General features: G+C 41.5%; 4 protein-coding genes across 7 annotated transcripts; all 4 read right to left on the minus strand.

Annotated features, from left to right (window-relative positions):
• Window positions 1–209: 209 nt before the first annotated feature.
• cxxc1b (CXXC finger protein 1b) lies at window positions 210–4,790 on the minus strand. 3 transcript variants are annotated; one of them, XM_076141400.1, is made up of 14 exons: window positions 4,609–4,790; window positions 3,779–3,894; window positions 3,601–3,701; window positions 3,362–3,498; window positions 3,036–3,191; window positions 2,694–2,837; window positions 2,479–2,586; window positions 2,183–2,361; window positions 1,837–2,044; window positions 1,369–1,479; window positions 1,214–1,263; window positions 1,041–1,137; window positions 768–920; window positions 210–625 (listed from the first exon to the last, which is right to left on the minus strand). In XM_076141400.1, the coding sequence occupies exons 1-14, from the start codon at window positions 4,609–4,611 to the stop codon at window positions 479–481; spliced, it is 1,710 nt and encodes a 569-aa protein (XP_075997515.1). In that variant the 5' UTR covers window positions 4,612–4,790; the 3' UTR covers window positions 210–478. The 3 variants fall into 3 exon arrangements, with proteins under 3 accessions (XP_075997515.1, XP_075997514.1, XP_075997513.1); XM_076141399.1 differs by having other exon boundaries at window positions 3,036–3,227; XM_076141398.1 differs by having other exon boundaries at window positions 3,036–3,230.
• Window positions 4,791–7,087: 2,297 nt separating this feature from the next.
• On the minus strand, window positions 7,088–15,037 carry tfe3b (transcription factor binding to IGHM enhancer 3b). 2 transcript variants are annotated; one of them, XM_076141031.1, is made up of 9 exons: window positions 14,855–15,037; window positions 12,666–12,890; window positions 12,342–12,566; window positions 11,718–11,813; window positions 10,779–10,890; window positions 10,607–10,657; window positions 10,292–10,367; window positions 10,012–10,159; window positions 7,088–9,366 (listed from the first exon to the last, which is right to left on the minus strand). In XM_076141031.1, exons 2-9 carry the CDS (start codon window positions 12,855–12,857, stop codon window positions 8,932–8,934), a joined length of 1,335 nt encoding a protein of 444 aa, XP_075997146.1. In that variant the 5' UTR covers window positions 12,858–12,890; window positions 14,855–15,037; the 3' UTR covers window positions 7,088–8,931. The 2 variants fall into 2 exon arrangements, with proteins under 2 accessions (XP_075997146.1, XP_075997145.1); XM_076141030.1 differs by having other exon boundaries at window positions 10,607–10,663; window positions 14,855–15,036.
• A 359-nt stretch (window positions 15,038–15,396) lies between these two features.
• On the minus strand, window positions 15,397–19,030 carry gnl3l (G protein nucleolar 3 like). Its single transcript, XM_076141463.1, has 15 exons — window positions 18,951–19,030; window positions 18,817–18,860; window positions 18,256–18,366; window positions 18,039–18,155; window positions 17,825–17,908; window positions 17,507–17,642; window positions 17,312–17,415; window positions 17,081–17,225; window positions 16,899–16,986; window positions 16,641–16,818; window positions 16,414–16,556; window positions 16,184–16,320; window positions 15,849–16,015; window positions 15,581–15,749; window positions 15,397–15,488 (listed from the first exon to the last, which is right to left on the minus strand). The coding sequence occupies exons 1-15, from the start codon at window positions 18,961–18,963 to the stop codon at window positions 15,421–15,423; spliced, it is 1,704 nt and encodes a 567-aa protein (XP_075997578.1). The 5' UTR covers window positions 18,964–19,030; the 3' UTR covers window positions 15,397–15,420.
• Window positions 19,031–19,888: 858 nt separating this feature from the next.
• Window positions 19,889–21,252, minus strand: LOC142991303 (blue-sensitive opsin-like). Its single transcript, XM_076141370.1, has 5 exons — window positions 21,180–21,252; window positions 21,050–21,065; window positions 20,679–20,844; window positions 20,261–20,500; window positions 19,889–20,100 (listed from the first exon to the last, which is right to left on the minus strand). The coding sequence occupies exons 1-5, from the start codon at window positions 21,250–21,252 to the stop codon at window positions 19,996–19,998; spliced, it is 600 nt and encodes a 199-aa protein (XP_075997485.1). The 3' UTR covers window positions 19,889–19,995.
• Window positions 21,253–21,727: the final 475 nt, after the last annotated feature.

Below are 21,727 nucleotides of genomic sequence, written 5' to 3' on the forward strand. Positions count from 1 at the left end.
GCCACCGTTGCACAGGAACTTAAGAGCAGCAAAACTTGCATGATTTGGACAAATCTAATCATTACTTCCCAAACAGGGGGATGCAATGGTTTTATTTATATTATTTTACTTACTCTGGAATTGCAATATGAATTTCAATCAACAAATTACCTGTTACAGTTGATGGCATCTTGTGCACAAAAGCCAACACAGTGATGGAACAGAGATCCTTGCAGGGTTTGTACGTACACATTTTATTTTGGGAAATGACACCAAAAACAGCCAAGTTTAATGCGCGGAAGTTCATCTAACATATTCAAGAAAAATATATACCAATTTACCACTCAGAAAGTTCATTATCATACAAAGATTCTAAAATAATTATCCAGTTAACAAAATTGTAGTTCAGCGACACTCAAATCTTTTTAGCGCACAAAGATTTCATGATAAGTACAGTGATCCATTATATATAAAAAAAAGGACTTGCAGAACCTGTTGACTACCTATCCTTGTTGCTACGGAGATCGGTCGTCAAGGGATCGTGCTGTATAGTCTGGTGCAACATGAGCGCAAGCAGACCGGCTCTGTTCGTCATGGCCGTCCTGACATTACGCTCCTGCTCAAACAGCTCGTCCAACTTGTACCACTGTTTAATAATAATAATAAATAAAGGAAAAATATCAGTGATGAATAAATTCAAACCTAAAATTGTTTAATCCACTTGGCAGAATTTGTTTGGTGGTTTCAGAAAGCCAGTCAATAAAACGGACCGCAGACGTTTGACTTACCACTCTGACTCGCTCCAAGTCCACTTCGGCTCTCCTAAGTTTCTCCCAGTTGTAATGTTTGTTGCACTTCCTCTTGGGCACTCTGCAGTAATCTCCAGTCAGCTCAAACACATTCCGAACCAAAGGGCAACCGCACACCTCATCCACTTGGATCTAGTCACCAAACAAAGAAAATAATGTCGTGTTCCATAGAAACATTAAAGAGGATAACAGGTTAAGTGATTCGGTAAAACCAGATGGTTGGAGGATTCCCATCTGCAGGTTTCTACTCACCTTTGGATCTCTGGAATGTTCCGGACACAGAACCTGAAGCCTCTTGCAGTAAGTCTTACTTTGAGGATTGTACACGTCACAGAAGAGTCTGGTTGCTCTGTGGAACAATTATACATTAGTCAAGCAACTAAACAATGGGAAGTACTCTTCATTGTAGCATTTTATTTGCTTACCCTTCAATTCTTGTAGGATACATGGATCCAAAGGAGGTCTGACTCTCATACTGTAAGATAATAATCACAAATAGGAATGTTATTAAAATGGATATATCATTTTAGCTGTGCATAATACTGTTATTTTGTTGTGTAGATGTGCATTGTTTAGTCACCTTTGCGTAACATCGCTCCATATGTTTCAGCGCCACCTTTGGATTGATTGGGTGACTGCAGGACACACAGAAAATCTGCAGGTCCGTGTCCTCGCCTTCACCGTCATTCACCTACAAACAACCACAAAGGATTTCAATATAAGTATCACAAAGATGCATATTCATTTCAGACTCTGCGACGGAAACCAAGGCTAGTAGACCCAACATATTAAAGGAACAAGAGGAAGACAACGATAGAGAGAAGCCCAAGGTACCAGCCAGGCATAATTGAGGACTCGAGGCTCTGTAGAGCAATTTAATGACATCAGAGAACACCAGAATAAATCAGAGCAGACAACCACATTCCCACAAACGGAGCCAGACTGTGTTCAAATAAGAACATACAGTAGCAAAGACACAGCAACTAAATTGGTGAGTTACTGAAATGGATAAGCAGGGTTGATCTGGTCAGGTTTGCCGCCGTCTCACCTCCTCGTCCTGCTGAACCGCCTGCTGCTTGGCCTTGGTGATGATGCCCTCCAGTTCGTGGAAGCGCCTCTCCATCTCGGTGAGACGCAGGCGGGCGTTCTGCTGCTCACGGCGAATGCGCTCCAGCTGTTTCTTGCCGTGTTCCTCGGCAATGCAGGGACTCTGCTGCCACTGCTGGATACGCTGAGGCAGAATTTCGTAAATCCGGCTGTGGAGGGAGAAGAATCCAGATAAAGGGGGTTATTGTAAATGCCAAACAATTCAAGTTATACCGATTGTGCTTATATTATAGTCGTCTACAATTGCTACAACGGACGCCCTAAAAGGAAAATTGGAGAGGTCGTACTTGGCAGCCAACTTCATGCCGCAGTCCTCAGAGCAGTATTTGGAGTTGGGTTTTGCTGCGTCCACACAGCTCGGACCCAGACACTGACGAAACCCTGAGTTATCACGGCCATCCGCTCTCTCGCTGTGTCTGGTTCTGTCTTTGTGCTTCTGCTTCTGTTTGTGACGCCGTGACTCCTTCTGATGGACACATTAAAAAGGGACGGACGGACGACGGAGAGTTAATAATACAGTAATCAGCATATACACTTAATGAGAATCATTGGAGTACACAGACACACACTGCTGAAATCTTACTTTCTTATCAAACTTCTTTTCTCGTCTCTTAACGTGCTTTACTTTCACCGCTTTCTTTCGCATGACGGGGCTGAACTGTGGCTCCTCATCGTCGTCCGTCGCCCACGCCTGGGTGAGAGGAAACACAGTCAGACATTTTAGCTTCTAGGGACAGACGACAAAAGACAAAAACGGTCGTTGTGTGTGCAACAATAAGGTTTGAGCTGCTGTGCTACCATGTCGTCGAATCCCGCCGCCTGGTATTGCTGGAGGAGTTCGGCCTCGCTGTCGTAGTCATCCGAGTAGTGTCTCCGTCTGTAGTAGGAGTTCTCCCTCCTTTCTCGCAAAGAGAATTCTTCCTCCTTCACACGTAGCATTTTCTGAACAAAACAGGAAACAACACACCACATTACATCACCATTACTTTAAAACTAATTTATGCCAGAGATGTAAAATAGAAACGGCCACACACAGAAAAATACTCAACCCATGTAATGTCATTGGATAACATCTATTATTCAGCTATCCTTCTGTGGCATAACGTAATTGGAACACGCTTCAATTTGTTACACACTCACCCTGGCTCGGACCTCACACTGCCTGAATCTGCACTTCTGTCTGATTTTGTTGGGGCCTCCAAACTTCTTCATGTCCTTGCAGAAGTCACACTGAGCACAGTCCTCCGTGCGTCTGCAGGGCTCACACTCACCACACATACGAACTGAACGTTTCACCTGAGGGGAAGTCGCACCGACATGAGCGATCGCTTTCTGCTAAGACATGCAATGTTGGATGGGAAACATATTTTTAAGAAAGGGATTTTCAGGGAGCAATGTCAAACCCAAACATCTTAGCCGGTCTTAGCATGGTTTTATAATTGAATGGGACAAAAAATGGAACTTACTTTTGATCCACGACGCTTTTCACTTTTATAGTCTGGCGTGCTTGGAGTGCTGTACTGTCTCTCCATTCTGTCAGAGTCAGGGTCCCTCTCTTTAGTTTTCTTTGACCGATATTTGATTTCCAATAAGGGGTTTTTATCTGGAGACAGGGGAAAACACAGCAACAAGGTTTTGTGATGCATTTGTTGTTGTTGTTGTTTGTGGCATTCTGAGTCGCTGTAATAACGGGACGATCTCCCACCTCTGCATCTCATGCAGTACCACTCCCGGATCGCCTTAGCCATCTTCTCAGTGATGCTGATGCAGTGGCCATGGAACCACTCGTTGCAGTTATCACACCCACTATTAATGGAGGAAAGTATTAGCAATTTGCTCTCCCATATAACTTCATTTAAACGACAGCATTGGGGGAAACTCACATCATGAAGCAGTTGATATCTGGCTTCCTGCAGATGCAGTACAGAGGGGCGTTCTCCCCCTCCATACTGCTGTTCTCAGGCCCCCGTAAAGTGTCGTTGTCAGACATGTCACTATCCTGAAAAAGACAGAAACACTTGCATCACAAACCACTTACATGGAAATTAAAAAACAATAAAAGCACTTTGCCAAGCTGCTTTTAAGTACAACATTACTACAAAAACAGAACACATAAGCAATATCACGTTGCAAGTCTGCAAGTATGGATAATCACATATTCACTGTGGGCCGTTACCCCAAAGTAACACAACAGATCACATTCTCGCCCCTTTTGTGCCAATTTCCTATTTCTTACACCTGCTCCTCTGTTTCTACTGTCACCATGTTTATCACACTATAACAATACAGCCTATTGGAAAATACATCTCTAAAAGCAGTATCACATTATATTATTAAACCATCTAACTTTACGTTTAAGCCATTGTTGGTTGCTAGTTGCTACGGATATGGATCAATCATGAATGCGAGCAAACCTATTAGTGCATTTGTTTATACAAAGCAAGAGCTATTGTGTTAGCTTCCTAGCATCGTTACCATAATAGCGGGTCAGAATGGAAAGAATCACTGAAATATCACTGCCTTAACAACCATAATAAACATTAATAAGACGATTAAGCTCGAAAAAGTTGACTTCACTGCCAGCTGTCTCATTACGGTGAAGAAACAAACGATCCGTGTGTCTATCAGCTCGGCGAACTTGGATTAGCTCAGTTTGCTTACGGGAGCAAATCGAAGTTCGTCATATAGATGAAAGAGCTCCCCTGTCCCTTACCATTTTACGAGGTCGGTACAGTCTTCGATTGAACTACAAATACAGTAAAAACGTAAAAAACATTAAGAAGGCTTTATTTATCGATGATCACCATGTAGCCAAATAAGCTAGCCGTCTTGAGTTTAGACGGACATAACATCGGCCAACCCCGGATAGACTCGTTTCTACTCGGCAAGCGATCAGCCATTGGTCAACATCTTCTTCTTTGATAGCAAATAACATCCAATGTTGCTCTGCAGCACCTGCTGGCTCTATTTGGAATTACATTTAATAAAATCAAACCAAATTAAATTAAATTAAGTGAAAAAATCAATTAGTATCTCCCACATGTTTACATTATATTGATAAAATGTGTAAGTATGCCAGTTAATGCTGACATAACACCTATTTTCTTTGAAACAATTGAGGTAATGGATGACAATGATAATGCATATTTATAGGCATATTTCTATATAAACAAGTTCTTCTAACCACAGAAAAAGGGAAGAGAGAGAGAGGGAGAGTGAGAGAGAGAGAGAGAGAGAGAGAGAGAGAGAGAGAGAGAGAGCAAGAGAGAGAGAGAGAGAGGGAGGGAGGGAGGGAGGGTGGATGATGCAGATAGAGCACCACGGCTAACATCTGACAGCTCATTGATGGGAATGTTAATGGAGAAAAGTGCATTCTCCTGGATCTGAAATCTGTCATTAGTCTCTGGCATAAACAGTAAGTACAAATTCTTTCTCTCAAATCTGTCAACATATAGCAAGCAAAAACAGAAATTAACACGTTGTACATTTTTGCATTAAAAAGAATATAAAGAGGAATAAAATGTATCTTAGTATAATTCAACAAAACAAAATCTAAAATAATTTATTGGTTGCTGTGTCTATCAATTGTTGAATTATCAGTACATTTACATTGTAATATATTTGCAATTGTTAGTCTCTGAACGTTTTTTTGTGCCTGATAAATCATCATAATATTTGATGAACCAACACGCTTACCGCTCTTTTATTTGCAGCCTGCCAGATATCACATTATGTACTGTAAGTATCAGCTGAGGTTATTGATTATTCATGAATAGCAAAAGAAAGACATCTCCCATTCTCACATAGATGTCAGCATTTCCACACCCTGGCTTTCACCCACATAAAGGCTTCTGAAAATGGGGATAAATAATAGATAAACGTCTCCATTTCCATTTCTTACACATAAGAAACCACAGCTACAGATCTGACTGGGGCTATAATAAATTTTAAAAAGTTAAATGTTTTCTCTCAATAAGGGAGTGAATCAATCCAGTTTAAGAGTTTAATTGCCGGATTTATTTGCAGGTAATGCATAGAAATGTTAATACCATCATAGACAAAGGATTTACATTTTATAAATCACAGAACAGAGAAGCTTTCACCTCTGTAATGCACTCTAAATATGAGGGTATACATTCACTTTTTTTGTCTCCATTTGTAAGAGGTTGGAGCAGGTGATGTGTGTAAGTGGATGCCAGGATGGATGCCAAACTGAACTCTGGCAAAATGGATGAAAAAACTGATGATGGGAAGTCCTCACTAATGACCGTGCCCGAAAGCTCCACTGAGGGTCAAACAGGTACGTTCACACAGGAAATGTTTCAGGGCAGGCGAAGGATTGCAAAAATAGATAGAGTTTCTTCATTTTAACCCTTGTTCAACATAGCTGCCCCAGCTGATTTGGACCTCCCGACCGGTGAAATGATCGGAGCCGTGTCCGCCTCTGGCTCGTTGTCTGCTGAGAGACAGCAGCCACAGCCTCTGTTTGCCTCGCTGCCATCGTCCACGGAACCTTGCACGGTGTATGAAATGAGTCAATCCTTCACATCCATCAACAAAAGTCAACAAAGCCTCAAAACAGATACCATTCAAGAAGAAGAGGGTAAGTTCATCTATCTGTCTGTCTGTCTGTCTGTCTGTCTATCTATCTACTTAGCTACCTACCTACCTACATACCTACCTACCTACCAACCTACCCCTATCTCTCTATCTCTCTCTATCTCTATCTTTCTCTCTCTGTTTCTTTATCTCTCTTTCTTGGACAAGTGTCTTAGTCAAGTTTACGTTTGTATTAACTTTTCAGTTTTGATCTCTTGCAATAAATCCTGTTCTTCTTCTCTTTCCTTGCTCATTTCCTTCCCTCTCTGAGACCTCTGCGCCGCTGTCCTCCTGTCCTGCCTCTTCTGCAATCCTCTCGACTGTTGCATGGCGACGCTGAGAGGTTGCAACGCATGTCTTTGGTATCTGTGCTCGTCCCTGTGCGGCTGCGAGTCCACAGCCCTGCAGCCCCTCCTGGATCTCACGCACTGCGACCTCTGCGGGTGTTTGGATGTCCACTGCGTGCTCTGCGATTGTTCTTCCTGCGAGATTTGCCTTCCGTTTACAGAGTGCCTGGATCTGGCTATGGAGATCTCTCAAATGCTCTACCATTAACGCTGACTGCAAAAAAACAAACACATCCAGCCAGGAACCCTTAGGAATCATTTATTTGTTCAAACTTTCCAAAAAGTCAACTTGAAGGGACAAGACAAATTGAGTACTTCAATAATTGAGACAAGTGAGTACAAGCAGAAAAAAAGCTGACCGTAGATACTTAACCCTATGAGACTATAGGAGCAACACAATTAGCGGCGCTTAGAGCAGTGAGAACAGATTTTATATCACCAAGCACAGTTTGCAGTAAACGTGCACTCAGTCCAATACAAAGTGCCTCAATGTTCACGATGAACAGGAGAGGAGCCACGTCTTCACTGTAAGGGAACCGCCGATCAATATCAGTCCAAACTCAGGATAGGTAATGTTTTTGTTGTTTTTGGTGGCTCTGATTCGTTTGCTTTTATGAATCCCCCGGCTCAGAGATGAAAGATTAGAAAGAGATATTGGAAGATTAAAGGTTGAATTGGTTCTTAAATCCAGCACGTCAGTGTTAAAACAGTCTACACACAAATGCAGGTACTTTCTAAAGACACATCCATAAACTGTACATAAAGTTGCACCCGACAAATGAAATGCCTTTGTGAGGTTGGCAGAAGTTTGTGGCTACTGTATAGAATCATTGCATTGTCAAAGGTTTCACAAAACAGTTACACCTTATTGTTAAAGACTTGAGTCTAGTGGTTTGTTTAAAAGGACAAAGCCTTCGATTCATACTACATACTGAGCAATAATGGATTATTAGCTAAATCACTTTTGATCTTCCAAAAAAAAGTCACAATCTTTGTAAAAACATGCTAACAGGTAGGAATCACTCAGTGATCCATGAGGTTGATAAAAAACAAATGCTGACAAAGCACATATTAGTCAGGAGAAATAACTGATCAAACTATTCTGGTATAAAAACATGTAATGAGCTACAGTACTATGTAAGGGAGAAAAGGCTGTATTACTGTTAATGTATTACATTTGACTCAGTAAATATATAGATATATATATATATATATGTGTTAAAAAATAAAATGCTGTTTCGAAATTTGTAGCTATGGTGGAAGAAGTCCTGCTTTGGCTACCTAGCTGCTTCGTCTGTTTACTAGGGGTACATGCGACATGGGCGTTAGCTGTTAGCTGTTAGCTGAGTGTAAGGGGAATAAAAGGGGCAAAAGCTTTCATCAAATGCATAGACTGCCATCAAATAAGGTGCGGTCGAAATCCCCAAAATAAAACATTCTTCTGTACAATAAGTCATATTTCACAATGTGTCAATTCATTTTACAGATAAATCCCTTTGTCTGTAGCTGCTGGTGAAACAAGGATGTGCATGCAACTGCTATTAAACCCTGATTCCAGTCAGTTGAAGCAAACTAACATACACATATACCTTTATTGGCATCTCTGTATGAGTTTGTTGTGCCAATTTTGTCCTGAAAAACAAAACCCCACAGCTTTCGGCCCGAGAAATGAACACGTAAATTCAAGCAAACATATATCCCTCTTAAATCTCTGAAGAAACTCGTAAAAACTATTTAGAAATTCAATTCTGTAATGCTTATTTCTTAAGTCCATGCCCCTATTATACAATGTTCCACTTGATCGTAAGACTGCATTTGCACAGCACAGACAGAATCATCTGGGCAGCTCAAATTAGGAACAATTATAGTTAGTTCTATATATGGCAAATCATTTCACATACAACTTGTTTTCTGCTGATGCAGCATTTCTGTTAGTTCTGATTCCACTGTTATTTACTTTTTCTGTCTCTAAGTTCAGTTCTTAAGTCGTATAAATAGACTTTTTGTTATCTGAGCATAGCCTGGACTCATTCTCGTCCCTACAGAATGAACACAGTCTCTCAGCTTACGGAGCTGCCACACGCAGCTCGTCACAAACCCTCTTCCATATCAAGGCTGCTCCCGTGACTGCTGGTTCTCGAGGCACCCGGTGACAAAGGAGAAAACAGGGGTTCACCCATCCTGTCTGGAGACAGAGTGCACCCATCGTCCATGAGAATGTCTCCCAAGCCCACGTCAGGGTAAAGCGAGGAGGACGTGTCGTCTAGCTCAGCAAAGCTCAGGCTGCCCAGGTCAAGGGGGCTGCTGATGGTGACTCCTGCAGGGGAGTCTGAGGAGGGCGGGGACATAAAGGAAGCTGGCACAGGCTGGCACATGGCGCCCAGTAGGAGGTTCTGCGAGGAGGTTCCTCCTGCACTGGAGGCCAAAGACTGACCACTCTGAGAGGCTGGCTGCTGCTGGAGCAGGGAGGGATCAGAGCTCATACCAGAGGAGAGGCCGTGGTGCCGTGCCTGCATTTCCAGTTCCTGCAAGCAACAGCGGCACACAAGCATTCAAATGACGCTACAATAAAAATGACCATAAGGCACAATTCAGTTTGTCACTTATAAAGAGATTAACAGAGCAGCAGGCGTGTTCGCTCTGCCGTCTAAACTGTGAGAGAGAAGTGAAAGACATTTTCAGTGTCGCGACAAACTGCAAATTTGGTTTCAAAAATTTCTAGCTGTGCAGGTGAAGATGGAAAAGCAGCTTGAGTCGAGTTTTCGCTGCTCACTGCTTGATGCTTTTAAGGAAAAACATTATTTTATTAAGTCTCAAAATGTTACTTCCGTTGCTCCATGTTCTGCTACACAGAAGGATTCATAGAAACTGTAATAATGTGAGTGCATGTGTGTATAGATTAGAAACTCTATACACACACACTTCTATACGCAGCAAACCTCCTGAAAATTAAAAACGTTGTTGTGGACTTAAGATCAGGAACTCAGAAGAGGAACGGAAGGGAACGGGAACATTTTCAGCTGATGGGAGGTACTAGAACAATCCACACCTTAAATCATTGCATGTTGAGATACGGATTCTTGTTCTGGATATAAGAGCTGGACCTATGGACCAATATTTGCATTGAGAACAGGAACTCAAACCACCACAAACAAAAGTGCTGTTCTCACCTGGATGCGTAACAACAGACTGTGGTTTGCGTGTTCCAGCTTCTTCTGACGCATCTCCACCTCCTTGGATCTTTGTTGCTCTTTCTGTAGCTTCCTGATGTAGTCGACAGAGGCTTTTAGGATGGTGCCTTTATTCCAACGCATCTCACTGCCATCAATGTAAGAGGACACAGAAATGAGATCACGTTATTAAAGTTAGTTCCATTAACTTGATTCTGGCATTTGAATGAAATCAAAGATGCAGCCGAGTGATTCTATAAAGAATGAGGGCAGCACTTACGGGTCGCTGGATTTTGGTATCATAGTACCCAGCTCTTTTATGCGATCATTAATGTTGAATCTCCGCCTCCGCTCAACTGTAGACGAGGAAGAATGACCAGGCAAGTTTAGTTTCACATTTTGAGAGTGAAAACAAGAACAACATGGAGCACAGACATAAAGGTCACTGGAGTTTAAGCAGGTCAAATCATATAAACATGTACTGGATGCTCTACATTTGAATGTGGACTGCACAGCATGTCACAATTTACTAATATTACATAAGAATATTAAACAAATACCAGTTTTAAAATGGTGAGAGTGAAAGGTGACTCACTGAGGTTGTGGTTGTCTTTCTTCTGTCTTTCTTTCATCATAGCTTTGTTATCTGTATCTGAAAAACAACAAATCAAGCTTTACTGGATGTATGAAATGCATAAAGATGTAACCTGCCCCCCAACATTTAAAACAATTTACTCAAAGCATAAAGCAGAAGAAACTTTACTGACCGTTGATTTCCCTTTTAATTTTTGGAAGATCAGCAGGGCAGGAGTTGCTGACAGTGAGCGCCTGTGCCGCCATTCCAGGACTATTGTAAATATCCAGCAGGTTCCCCGGGAGCTACGGGAGAGAATAAGTGGTGAAATATCAAATGTAATAATAAAGAGTCACTGATTAAACGCCAAATGTGTGAAAGGGTTGTGTTATTTCCTCATTTTCTGTATTTAAGTGTAGAACAACCAGTTCCTCAACTTCTGAATAGAATCGAAATCACATCAGATAAAAGGCTGCTATGTCACAAAGTGTAAGACTGAATGAAGAGAAAATAAATAGAAGTAAAGCATCAACACACAGTATAATACTCCCCTTGTTTTGCCGAGATGTACTATTATTAAGTATAAATAAGAGGCACATTTAATCCGAATCAAACCATTCCTGTTAATTCTACATTATTACACAATCCGAATGAAAACACAATTCTATTCCAAAGTCACAAAATGAATTTACCTCACTTTGTCTCTTTTTCTTTTCCTCCAACAGCATCACCATAATCCTCATTTTCTGTTTTGTGGCAATATTTTTGGGGCAATTCCTTTCTCTCTGATAAGTTACTTTTAGAGCCCTGACCACTTTACAACGTGCACTGTCCTCTGTTGTAACAGTTACTGCTTGGCCCCATCTTGTATCCTCTGATAGCTTACCCCGCCCAGGCAGCACTTTCATGACGAATGGTAACTCAGTGCCAAAAGTATATATTTACTCCTACAGCTTCAGAATTCCACACAGAAAAGAGACAAGCCATTCACGGTAAAAACACACAAATAAGTGTGTTAGAACAGCATGACTTCCAGCTTGTGTTACTCTGGGGATATGCATTTCTGAAGAACATGAAACTTAAAAGAGGAAGTTTAATAAGGAAGAGTCAAATAAAAACATAACTCTCATACCGTGCTAGGTAACTGAAGACCAGAGTCGATCAATGTGATGATGTCGTCATTAAAACTGGATTCAAGACTAATAATGTCATCGATCACGTCATCAATCTAGACAAAACAGAAAAATACAGTTGATACAGTGGAAGTAACAGCATCAGTCTAAAAGATCATTGTATGCTAATGTTTACATGAGCGCTATACAAACAAAGGAACTTGTAGCCTTGAATAATCTTAAATGTAATCTGTAAAGAGCAAACGCCAGGAGTAAACATTTAACCGCATGTAACAGATTCAAAGTGGCCTTAATCCAATGGCACAGACTTGTGTAACAGTGGCGCTGGTATCATTGAGCTGTGGGTGCAGTATTTAACATCATATTGTGACACCAGGCCAACAAGTGTATGACAGCAAAAGGCATGCACCGTCACAGTGGGACCTCTGGGCACATGATGGCAGAGCAAACAAAAACTAATTAAGTGAGGAGTGAGCAGAGGGTTAGACATTTAACTTCTCCAAAAAACAAATCCCTTTATGTCTGCAGAAAGACAAAAGACCACTGACGACGTTGTGTAATCTGTTGCGCAAGCAAACACAATCCACATAAACCGCCAGCGTTAAATCAGAAATGTCCCATACTTCCTCCTTGTTGGAGCTGATGTTGAGCAGGGCCATGGGGCTGTTCGGGGCGCTGCTAGCAGTCGGGCCGACCTCGGGGGCCGAGCTGGACTGATGCACAGGAGACACACCCAGGGTCTGAGTCACCGCCATGTTGCCCAGAGTGGTGGAGAGGTACTGCTTCACCTGCTGCCTCTGGGACGCCTGGATGTGGTACTTAGTGGGGTTCTCTAGGTGGCTCTGCACCTGTTCATTAAAAGAGCAGTTAAGGCCTTCATCCTTACATAAGTGATGAACACAAACAAAGCCGTGCCGTATGAGGCTTTTTAGAGATGGAAATCTTACTTTGAGAATTTCCACAGGCACCTGTGCTGGAGGTGGCCGGGCAGCGTTTGGGGGCAGTGTGACGGAGATGGCTGGAGTGGTGTCAGAAGGCCTGAGCTGAGAGACAGAGGCCTGCTGCTGGGCCTCACGCCTCTCTTGCTCCTGGGCTTGTTCTCGCATCAGCTGCTGCCGCATCAACACGCGTGACGACATGGTTGATGGTTAAGTCCAAATCTAGGGATGGAGCTGGAAAACAAGCACAGGAGTAGGTTTGTGATTATGGTTGATCATTCAGAATAAGACATTACTAACATTAACATCACCCAGGGCAATCTAGCGTTAGGATAAATGAAGGAAACCAGAATCCATTAATCAAATGCGGGATGGACAGATGGATGCGAGGAGGAAGCTAACACACACCTTCAGAATGCAAAGCTGACACCAACAATATGAGGTCCAAGTAGAGATGAGTACTCTAATCTTGAATTTAACAAACCAGGCAGTATGATAGAAACATCCATCAACAGTACGACAGAATAATCAAGTCAGTTCTGAACCCACGTGAGACATTTGTGCTACATCATCACTAAGATACTAAACTGATACAAGAACATCTGCCAACTGAAACGAGTACAGCTGAGGACATTCTTCATGCCTTATCTGCATAAGCTTCATATTTACAATCATTTAAGAGCTACTTCAATATATTATTACCAATATTCAGCAAGCTTCAGCAACCCACAACTGAAGAAAGGAGAAGAATTGTGTGTATTATGCTCCTATCATTTATCCTCTGCTGTTGTAACACTGCGGATTCCCTCACCTAGGGACTAATAAAGGACTTCTTATCTTAAGTTATCTTCTACAGTTATCTTCTACTATCTACAACCATCTGAACATACAACAGAATGTCAGAATGTGCAAACAAAGGTGTGGAACCTTTCTCCATTTTGTCATTATTCAGCAGTTCTGCATGCCTGGAAAAAACATTTGATCAGTCAGTTCTTTCCCGTATTTTATATGTTACGAAACAGTGTAATTAAGCAACCTGAATCTGTTACGATCCATAACAGTGTCACCACTTCCTGTTTCTAAACCTTCCTTTCCTGTATGATACTGAGTACTCGGCAGTATCTAATCTAAACTTTACACACAGAGCCTGAAGACTCGCAAGGGCTTTCAGATTCAATGTTTAAGGCTCAACCTAAACATTTGATGATCTTTTAGTCAAATTTGAGTTCACCACTTACTGCTCTGCCCTTGTAGTTATGCACAGTTAAGCTTTACATTTGTCTGCACACAATCCTGTACTCTTCAAACTGCATTGTGAACGCTTTAGAGTATACTCAGCCGTAGTTTCTCATGATATCATACATTAATATACTTCTGTTCACTAAATAGATAATAACAGTAATAAAATGGGTTGATGAATGATCACACAGGTTGGAAGTATGTACTGAAGAGTGTCTGCTTGGTTATCCTTTTGTTCACGTGTAACAGGACACAGTTATCAACTGCACACTATAAACTAGGTTGTGTAACCATCCGCATATTTTCCGAGTGACACCAGAATGTCACTTTATTTCCTTTTAAGGTTTCTATGGTACGAAAACAGTTGGGATTTCAGGTTACAGAACTCTTCCCCTAGCACTAGATATTATTTAGTTCATCATTTCCCAAAGATTATGAATTTATAAATATTATTTGGGAAATAACTCCTGCAAACAAGGAAACTTGTTTGCTTTCCCTGTACTTTACTGAATTTCCGGGTTACTAAGTCAAAGTGTAAAAAACGGAAATTGAGAATAACAACCCCAAATTGTAAATAATAATTTCCGTTGACAACTCTCTGTATGATATATAAACACTTTTTTGGCTGGGTGCCTTAATTTCAAAAAGTAATCTTTATTTTAATCGCGCTGCGATGATTTGACGGGCCCGCTGCTGTCAACGCAACGCGTGGCTAGCTAACTGATGCTAATGTTTACAACATAGTCACATTAAATTTAGCTTTTTATTTAGCTTCCAACAGGCATTTACCAAATTCATTTTGTCCACTGACTAATGTTTTCGCCCAGCCGTGACCCCGCAGCTGTTATTTCTACTTCTCAGATGTTAGTGAGTAAAAATAGGAAGTAGCTACTCGGAGCTCCATTAGCTGCCTAATTAGCTCCACACACAGATCACTTCAGAGTAAAAATAACACATACTGTAATAACGTGTTCGCAGTTTAATATCAGCCGCAAATCCACGAAGTCCTCTGTTGTCTTGCCATTGTGTTTAAAATCGTCGTTTGGTCAATATTTGCCGTCGTTAGCTTCAGCTCATATCGTTGTTTACTAAGTGCTGAGGTCATTCGACGCGTCTTACCCGGAACTGGTTGACAGATAAAGGGTGAGCACATTTTCAAAATAAAGTTCGAAGTGAGTGGGACAAAAAGACACAATAACAGGAACAAAGAAACAACAGGAGGATGAGAGAGGGAAAGAGAAAACGACAGAGGGAACAGAGATGCAGAACGAGGGAACACGAGAGGGAACGAGATAGAGAACAGAGATAGAGAGCAGACAGTTACAAGAGAGAGGAGACGGGAATGAGAGAATGAAAGGGAACGAGAAGATGAGAGAGAAGTTGACTAATAGATCCAATCACGCCGTTCTGCCCACATATCTATCGGTGATTTTTTACAATTTGTAGCCACTGATATTCCAGATTGATGCGCCAGATACCAAGTAAAAGCCAAAATGCAAAATGTTATTTAAAACTTTACTTTTATTCAGCTATCTGAAAAAGAAAAGCTCATTGCAGAAGTCAAGGTGTCTGAAAGTTTGGTGGCAAGTTTGTCTGTAAAAAAACAAGAACAAGAAAAATTAAAATCAATTCACGTCATTATGTCTCCTGCCTGAAAAGTATTAGAATGACAAATATAACCGAACCAGCTCTTTTCTGCTTCTTCTTCCTCTTCTTGCCGGCGGCCAGGAGAGCCTGGCCCTGCTGGAGAGGGTCAATGTTCAGGATGTCCTTCAGATCTGGCTCCCTGGGTGCATCGCTTGAAATGCTTGTCTTTGACTTCTGAGCTTTTATCTCCACTGTCATTGGCCCAAACTATTTGGAAAAGGAAAGGTTAAAAATTTAAGTCATAATATACTGGAGTTGAGGTAGATGGATAGGCAGTTGTGTGTGGAGGGCTACACGATGTCATACCTCTGGGTCTTGGTCGTCCTCCATGGCTTCGTTGTCCTCTTCAGGTAGAAGCTGTTCCTGGGACCGCCCTTCCATTTCCAAGTCAGTGGGCGATTCACATTGGCCACCTTGTGTCATCCCGGTGGTTTCCATGCAGAATCCCATTGGGATGTCAAGACAAGATGACTCTGAAACACAGACATAACATATTACAGTACGTTCACAGCGGGGAAAAAACAAAGACAAGTTTAAAGTAGTGTTCTTTCTATCTAGTATTCTTTCTGAGCCATCACATACGTTAGGAAGCAACAACAGCACACAACAACAACAGAACACCAGGAAAAATGTTAACTTACTTGCAAGAACTTCCTGATTTCCCTTCTCCAGTTCATCCCAGTCAAAAGCTTTGCCCATCTCTGTTACAATCTCAGCACTGACATGCGTGGGCATAGTGTGCGTTTCCGGAGGGTGTGTGAAGTAGCTTATCCTTCCCCTACATAGCATGATGCAGAAAATAGGCAGTGACGGAATGCAACGCAATGTCGGATTGTGGTTTCAAAAGTTGAAATTCCTACATTTCACTCACCCTGTCCAGTCCATTAGTACACCTTTAGCTGCTTTGTCGCTATCAGGCAGTCCTCCTTTCTTTAGTTTGCCTTGCCGACGAGCGAGCAAAGCCAAGAACTCCAGAGCAGTGTGAAAATCTGGCACTCCGTAGTGTTCCATTATCTGCACATACAGGGGACATCAGTCAAAGGTGTGCAGGTTACACAGTCAATCCATGTAATAAAGGGTTTGAAAGGCGTGACAAACCTGTGCTTTGTTGCAGCGTCTGAGGATGGCTTCAACAGGAGGAAGTGGATCTACCAGCTGTTCAATTTTCACACAGTTACGGAGAATCATCGCAGCGTCGGTCGTTGAAGTTGCCATGACGATGCCGGGGCAATCCAAGAGTTTAATGTGTTTGTCCAAATGCACCTGCTGAAGGCATCTACAACCCCATCAATCAAACGATGAAGTAGTAAAACAGGGAGAAGGCAGACGAGGAGCGAAAGGAGCAGAGGTTCTTACTTTGTGACACCAGGAGTGGCTCCAACACTGCACGCTCGGGCCCGCTTCAGACTGTTGATCAAACTACTCTTTCCCACGTTAGGGAAGCCTACAAAACAGATGTGGCAAAGGATTACACTCTGCACGGCCCGATATCACACAGGCTAACGTACCGGTACAGGACAGGATGATGTGGTCCTCACCTACGACACCCACAGTGATGGCAGTCTTTATGTCGAGGTTACGGCAGTAGTTGCCGAGTAACTTCATCAAGCAGTCTGCTCCCACACAAGCACTACTGTTTAGGAGCTCTGTGGTGGCCTGCGTCACTGGTACGTTACTGCGTTTCTGCTCATGCCAAAGAGAAAATACTGTTTAGTGTTTGTGCAAACAGTAGCTTTAATTATATTATCAAAATAGAATAAAGTACATACCAAGTTTCTGTTTTGTTGCTGAGTAGACGCTTTAAAAGCCACAGTGGGAAACTCGTTACGAAGATACTTGATCCACTTTTCCACGATTTCCTTTGACACCAGATCTGTAATGAAAAATAAAATCAAAGTCTCTCTCTAAACAAAACCTGGAAGCATTTACATATCAACAATGCATACTTTATTCAGTCAACCTACCAATTTTATTCAGCACTAAAACTATCTTCTTGTTAGTTCCACTCTGGATGACTGCCTGCTCCACCTGGGGACATCTGCAGCCAATGGGGTCACGAGCATCCAAAACCTCCAAAATCACATCTGCGGCCTCCACTACCTTTGGTAAAAGAAAAAAAAATTTCCATGAAACAACAACAACCAGGCCTTCTTGCTTATTTACGATTGATTGTTATTATGTTACTGCAGTAGGATTTTAGTGGCATTCATTCGATACATGCAACATCTCTACAATCTTGACATTGAACAAATATCTGTGTTATGTAGAGAACAGCTTCATACCTTTTTGAATTCTCTGTAATAGGCTTTTCTTGAATTCTCATTTTCAAAGTTGACATGTTTTTCCAAACTCTGCATCTCTGTCTCCTGTGAAAGCGAAGACAAGTAGAGAGACAAAAGTAAAGGAGTTAAAATGATGGCACAGAGTGATGATGATGATGATGATGATGATGATGATGATATTAGACCAATTTCCAGAGTGTAGGTTGATATTTACCCTCTGCTCAAACTCTCTTTGTCGCTGTAGAATGTCATTCTGAAAGCTCTGCAAATTCCTCCTCTTCATCATCTCTCTTTCTCTTGAACTCTTCTGCTTTTCTTGTAGCTCCAGGAGCTATTTATGAAATATTTGGATAAAATGTGTTATTACATTAAAACATACATACAAGGAATGCTTTTCAATGTGACTACATGCAGGAGTTTAGATGAATCACCCTTTGCTTCCGGATTTCTTCTGGCTTTCTGTGTTGCTTGACATGTTGCAAAGGAGACGGCTCTGTGTTCTTCATCCACACTGAAGATTCACTCTTTGATTCATCTTTAGCCTTTAGACAGGAGCACAAAGCAAATATAGAGTAAGGTATTTCTCTTTAAGTAAGTTAAAAGTACACACAACTCAAACCGTTAACACATAAGTTGACATTAGATGCGCAAGGGCTGTAATATTCTATGTGGAAATTTGAGCTGTGTGATTAAAATCTATAAATCCCACAGAAACTCAAGATTTATGAAGTCTGGAGAAAAAATGTGTTGCCAAAAGTGTGTCATCTGGAGAGATACAAGTTTAAATAAACGTGTACCACCCCTCTTAGTTAGCTCTGCCTATGCTACACTCGGCGCTGATCAAGTGGCAACATCACCGAATACGTTGCACTGCACATTGATTATTGTCACAAACTTAAACATGACAGATTATCGAATAACACCGACCAGTTGACATATCAGAAGCTAAAAAAGTCAGCCAAAGCTAACATTAGCCGGCTAATGGCACGTACCTTTAATTTCCCATGGAAACCGAGACGCTTCGCTCGTTTTTGCTCTGTAAAATGCCAAAGGTTGACACAACACATTTAAAACAACCAACAACCATTTTGTGAACGAATGTGTAGAACGTCATTAAATTACGCACTAGATTTGGACATGACTTCACTCGTCTCCTCTCTCCCTGGATTCACGTGCGTCCCAAGCGCGAGCGGACATGGGCGACAATGCTGCTAGCCATAACATCCGGCTTTAAATTTCAAAGTAAAAGAATGACTGCAAAACTTTAACTGTCATGTTTGCCCAGTCACAAGCAATGCAACACCAAATACAATTACACACACGCGGGAAAATTCATAGTCCAATGTAGGAATGGCGCAATCAGCGGTTATCACCAATATACCTGCAGAGTTTAAGTACTAGGTAGTAGTAGATTAGGATTAAATTACAGTGATCTTTTAGTCACACACATTTAGATACCAGAATAATCTTATTTATGAGGGGAGATCCCTGAAATGATGATACATGATCACACTGTATCTTTAGTATGGTCGCTGCTCTTGATGTGTCGTCATGGTAATACCTGTATTCCCCCTCCTCTGCCATCCCAAACTTGGCCGGACGACCTTTGAATTGCAACCTCCTTGGGCACTGTACTATACAAACGTACATTTGACCTTAGCTTTATATACTAAACGCTTAAGAGACTTCTAATAGGATTGGAGCACAAATAGCCAAGATATGCTATACAATGCTCAACTGCAGGGCACCAATTTAGTTTTAACAGTAATTCAAATTTGCACACAACTAGGTCAAGACACATAATGTATCCTGCTTGGCTGTGCTGCCCCGGTGTTCCTTGGGTCAAACCATCACGGAGAGAGTCTTCGCTGGTAACATCAAGTCCCATCTAGTAGCTGGATATTGTTTTCTGAACTCAACTGGCAACTGGTTAAAGATAAATCCTTTGAGTATTTTTTATACTGTACTGTAGATTTTCAGTGAATAACCAAGTACAGAAACCAACAATCACTTAATCACTGACAATATTTATTTATGTTTTTTTCTTCTTTTATTTTGCTTCCATTCCTTTTTATTTGTCATTTCAAGAATAATATAGGATTCAATACTATTTACAATAAATTAGCCAGCAAGTACATTGTTGCTTTAATGATACAATATGCACAGGAAGTCTATGCAGGTCCAACTTTTGAGATTTCGGTTGTTGATTGACTTGTTGATGATTCTTCTTCATCACCACCACCCATTCCCAGCATCTTCCTCATACATGAGCGGAACTGAAATTGAGAAAGATAAGGTATTAGCTGGATTTTACAGCAAAACATTTTCACACAATGCGTCACAATGATCTGCTTTTCACAATGATTTTACAGCAAAACATTTTCACACAATGCTATTCAAAGTAAGTCAATACAAAACTAACAGCATCGCACCAACCTGTTTATTGAGCAGGATGTAGATAACAGGGTTGTAGACTGTAGAAGCTTTGGACAGGCAGGAGGGAACAGTGGCCAGTCTCAAGTCAAACTGCTGCCCGCGGTTGGCCACAATCCAAAGTGAAAAGGAAGCGTAGGGCAACCAGCACACCAAGAAGCCCATCACCATGACGACCACCATCTTGGTCACCTCTCGCTCCGCCTTTTGAGTTGAGGCAGACTCAGCTTGGGCCTTTGCTGCCTGTTGAAGAAGATAAGACACTTTCAGTTTTTATGTTAAGTTGGTTAAGCACTGGAATCACAAATAACAAGTAGCAAAGAGACTTTTCTGAATTTGTCCCCGGAAATAGTTGCATTAAAGCAAACAAAACCTAAAGCTATCACAACTTCTCACATAATGTATTGTTTCTATTGCTCACCATTTTCATTGTGAAAAGCAGCTGGGAATAGCAGAAGAGTATGGTAGAAAAGGGGACCAAGAAGCAAAAGCAGAAGAGGAACATCACATACGATTCGTTGTTGTATTTGTTGTTTGTGGTGTACCAGTCTGGTCCACAGGAGCACTGCATGCCCTCTGGGATATACCTGGAGACACAAGCATAGTGACATGATATATGAATATCATGAACAGTATGTAGCCTTCATGGGGCAGCATGACTCCTGAGCAAGACACAAGACACTACCCCCCTAATTCCTGATGTGCACATTGGCACTACTACTGATAATAGGAGTAAAACAGGACCTGTAAACTTTGCATGGTGTGTTTTGATGTTTGCTGTGTAATACTAACCTACTCCAGCCAAGTACTAGGTAGTAGTAGATTAGGATTAAATTACAGTGATCTTTTAGTCACACACATTTAGATACCAGAATAATCTTATTTATGAGGGGAGATCCCTGAAATGATGATACATGATCACACTGTATCTTTAGTATGGTCGCTGCTCTTGATGTGTCGTCATGGTAATACCTGTATTCCCCCTCCTCTGCCATCCCAAACTTGGCCGGACGACCTTTGAATTGCAACCTCCTTGGGCACTGTACTATACAAACGTACATTTGACCTTAGCTTTATATACTAAACGCTTAAGAGACTTCTAATAGGATTGGAGCACAAATAGCCAAGATATGCTATACAATGCTCAACTGCAGGGCACCAATTTAGTTTTAACAGTAATTCAAATTTGCACACAACTAGGTCAAGACACATAATGTATCCTGCTTGGCTGTGCTGCCCCGGTGTTCCTTGGGTCAAACCATCACGGAGAGAGTCTTCGCTGGTAACATCAAGTCCCATCTAGTAGCTGGATATTGTTTTCTGAACTCAACTGGCAACTGGTTAAAGATAAATCCTTTGAGTATTTTTTATACTGTACTGTAGATTTTCAGTGAATAACCAAGTACAGAAACCAACAATCACTTAATCACTGACAATATTTATTTATGTTTTTTTCTTCTTTTATTTTGC

Source organism: Genypterus blacodes, unplaced genomic scaffold, assembly GCF_046128005.1.
Source record: "Genypterus blacodes isolate CSIRO-AG114 ecotype Tasmania unplaced genomic scaffold, CSIRO-AGI_Gbla_v1 ptg000017l_1, whole genome shotgun sequence".
NCBI classification, from domain to species: Eukaryota; Metazoa; Chordata; class Actinopteri; order Ophidiiformes; family Ophidiidae; genus Genypterus; species Genypterus blacodes.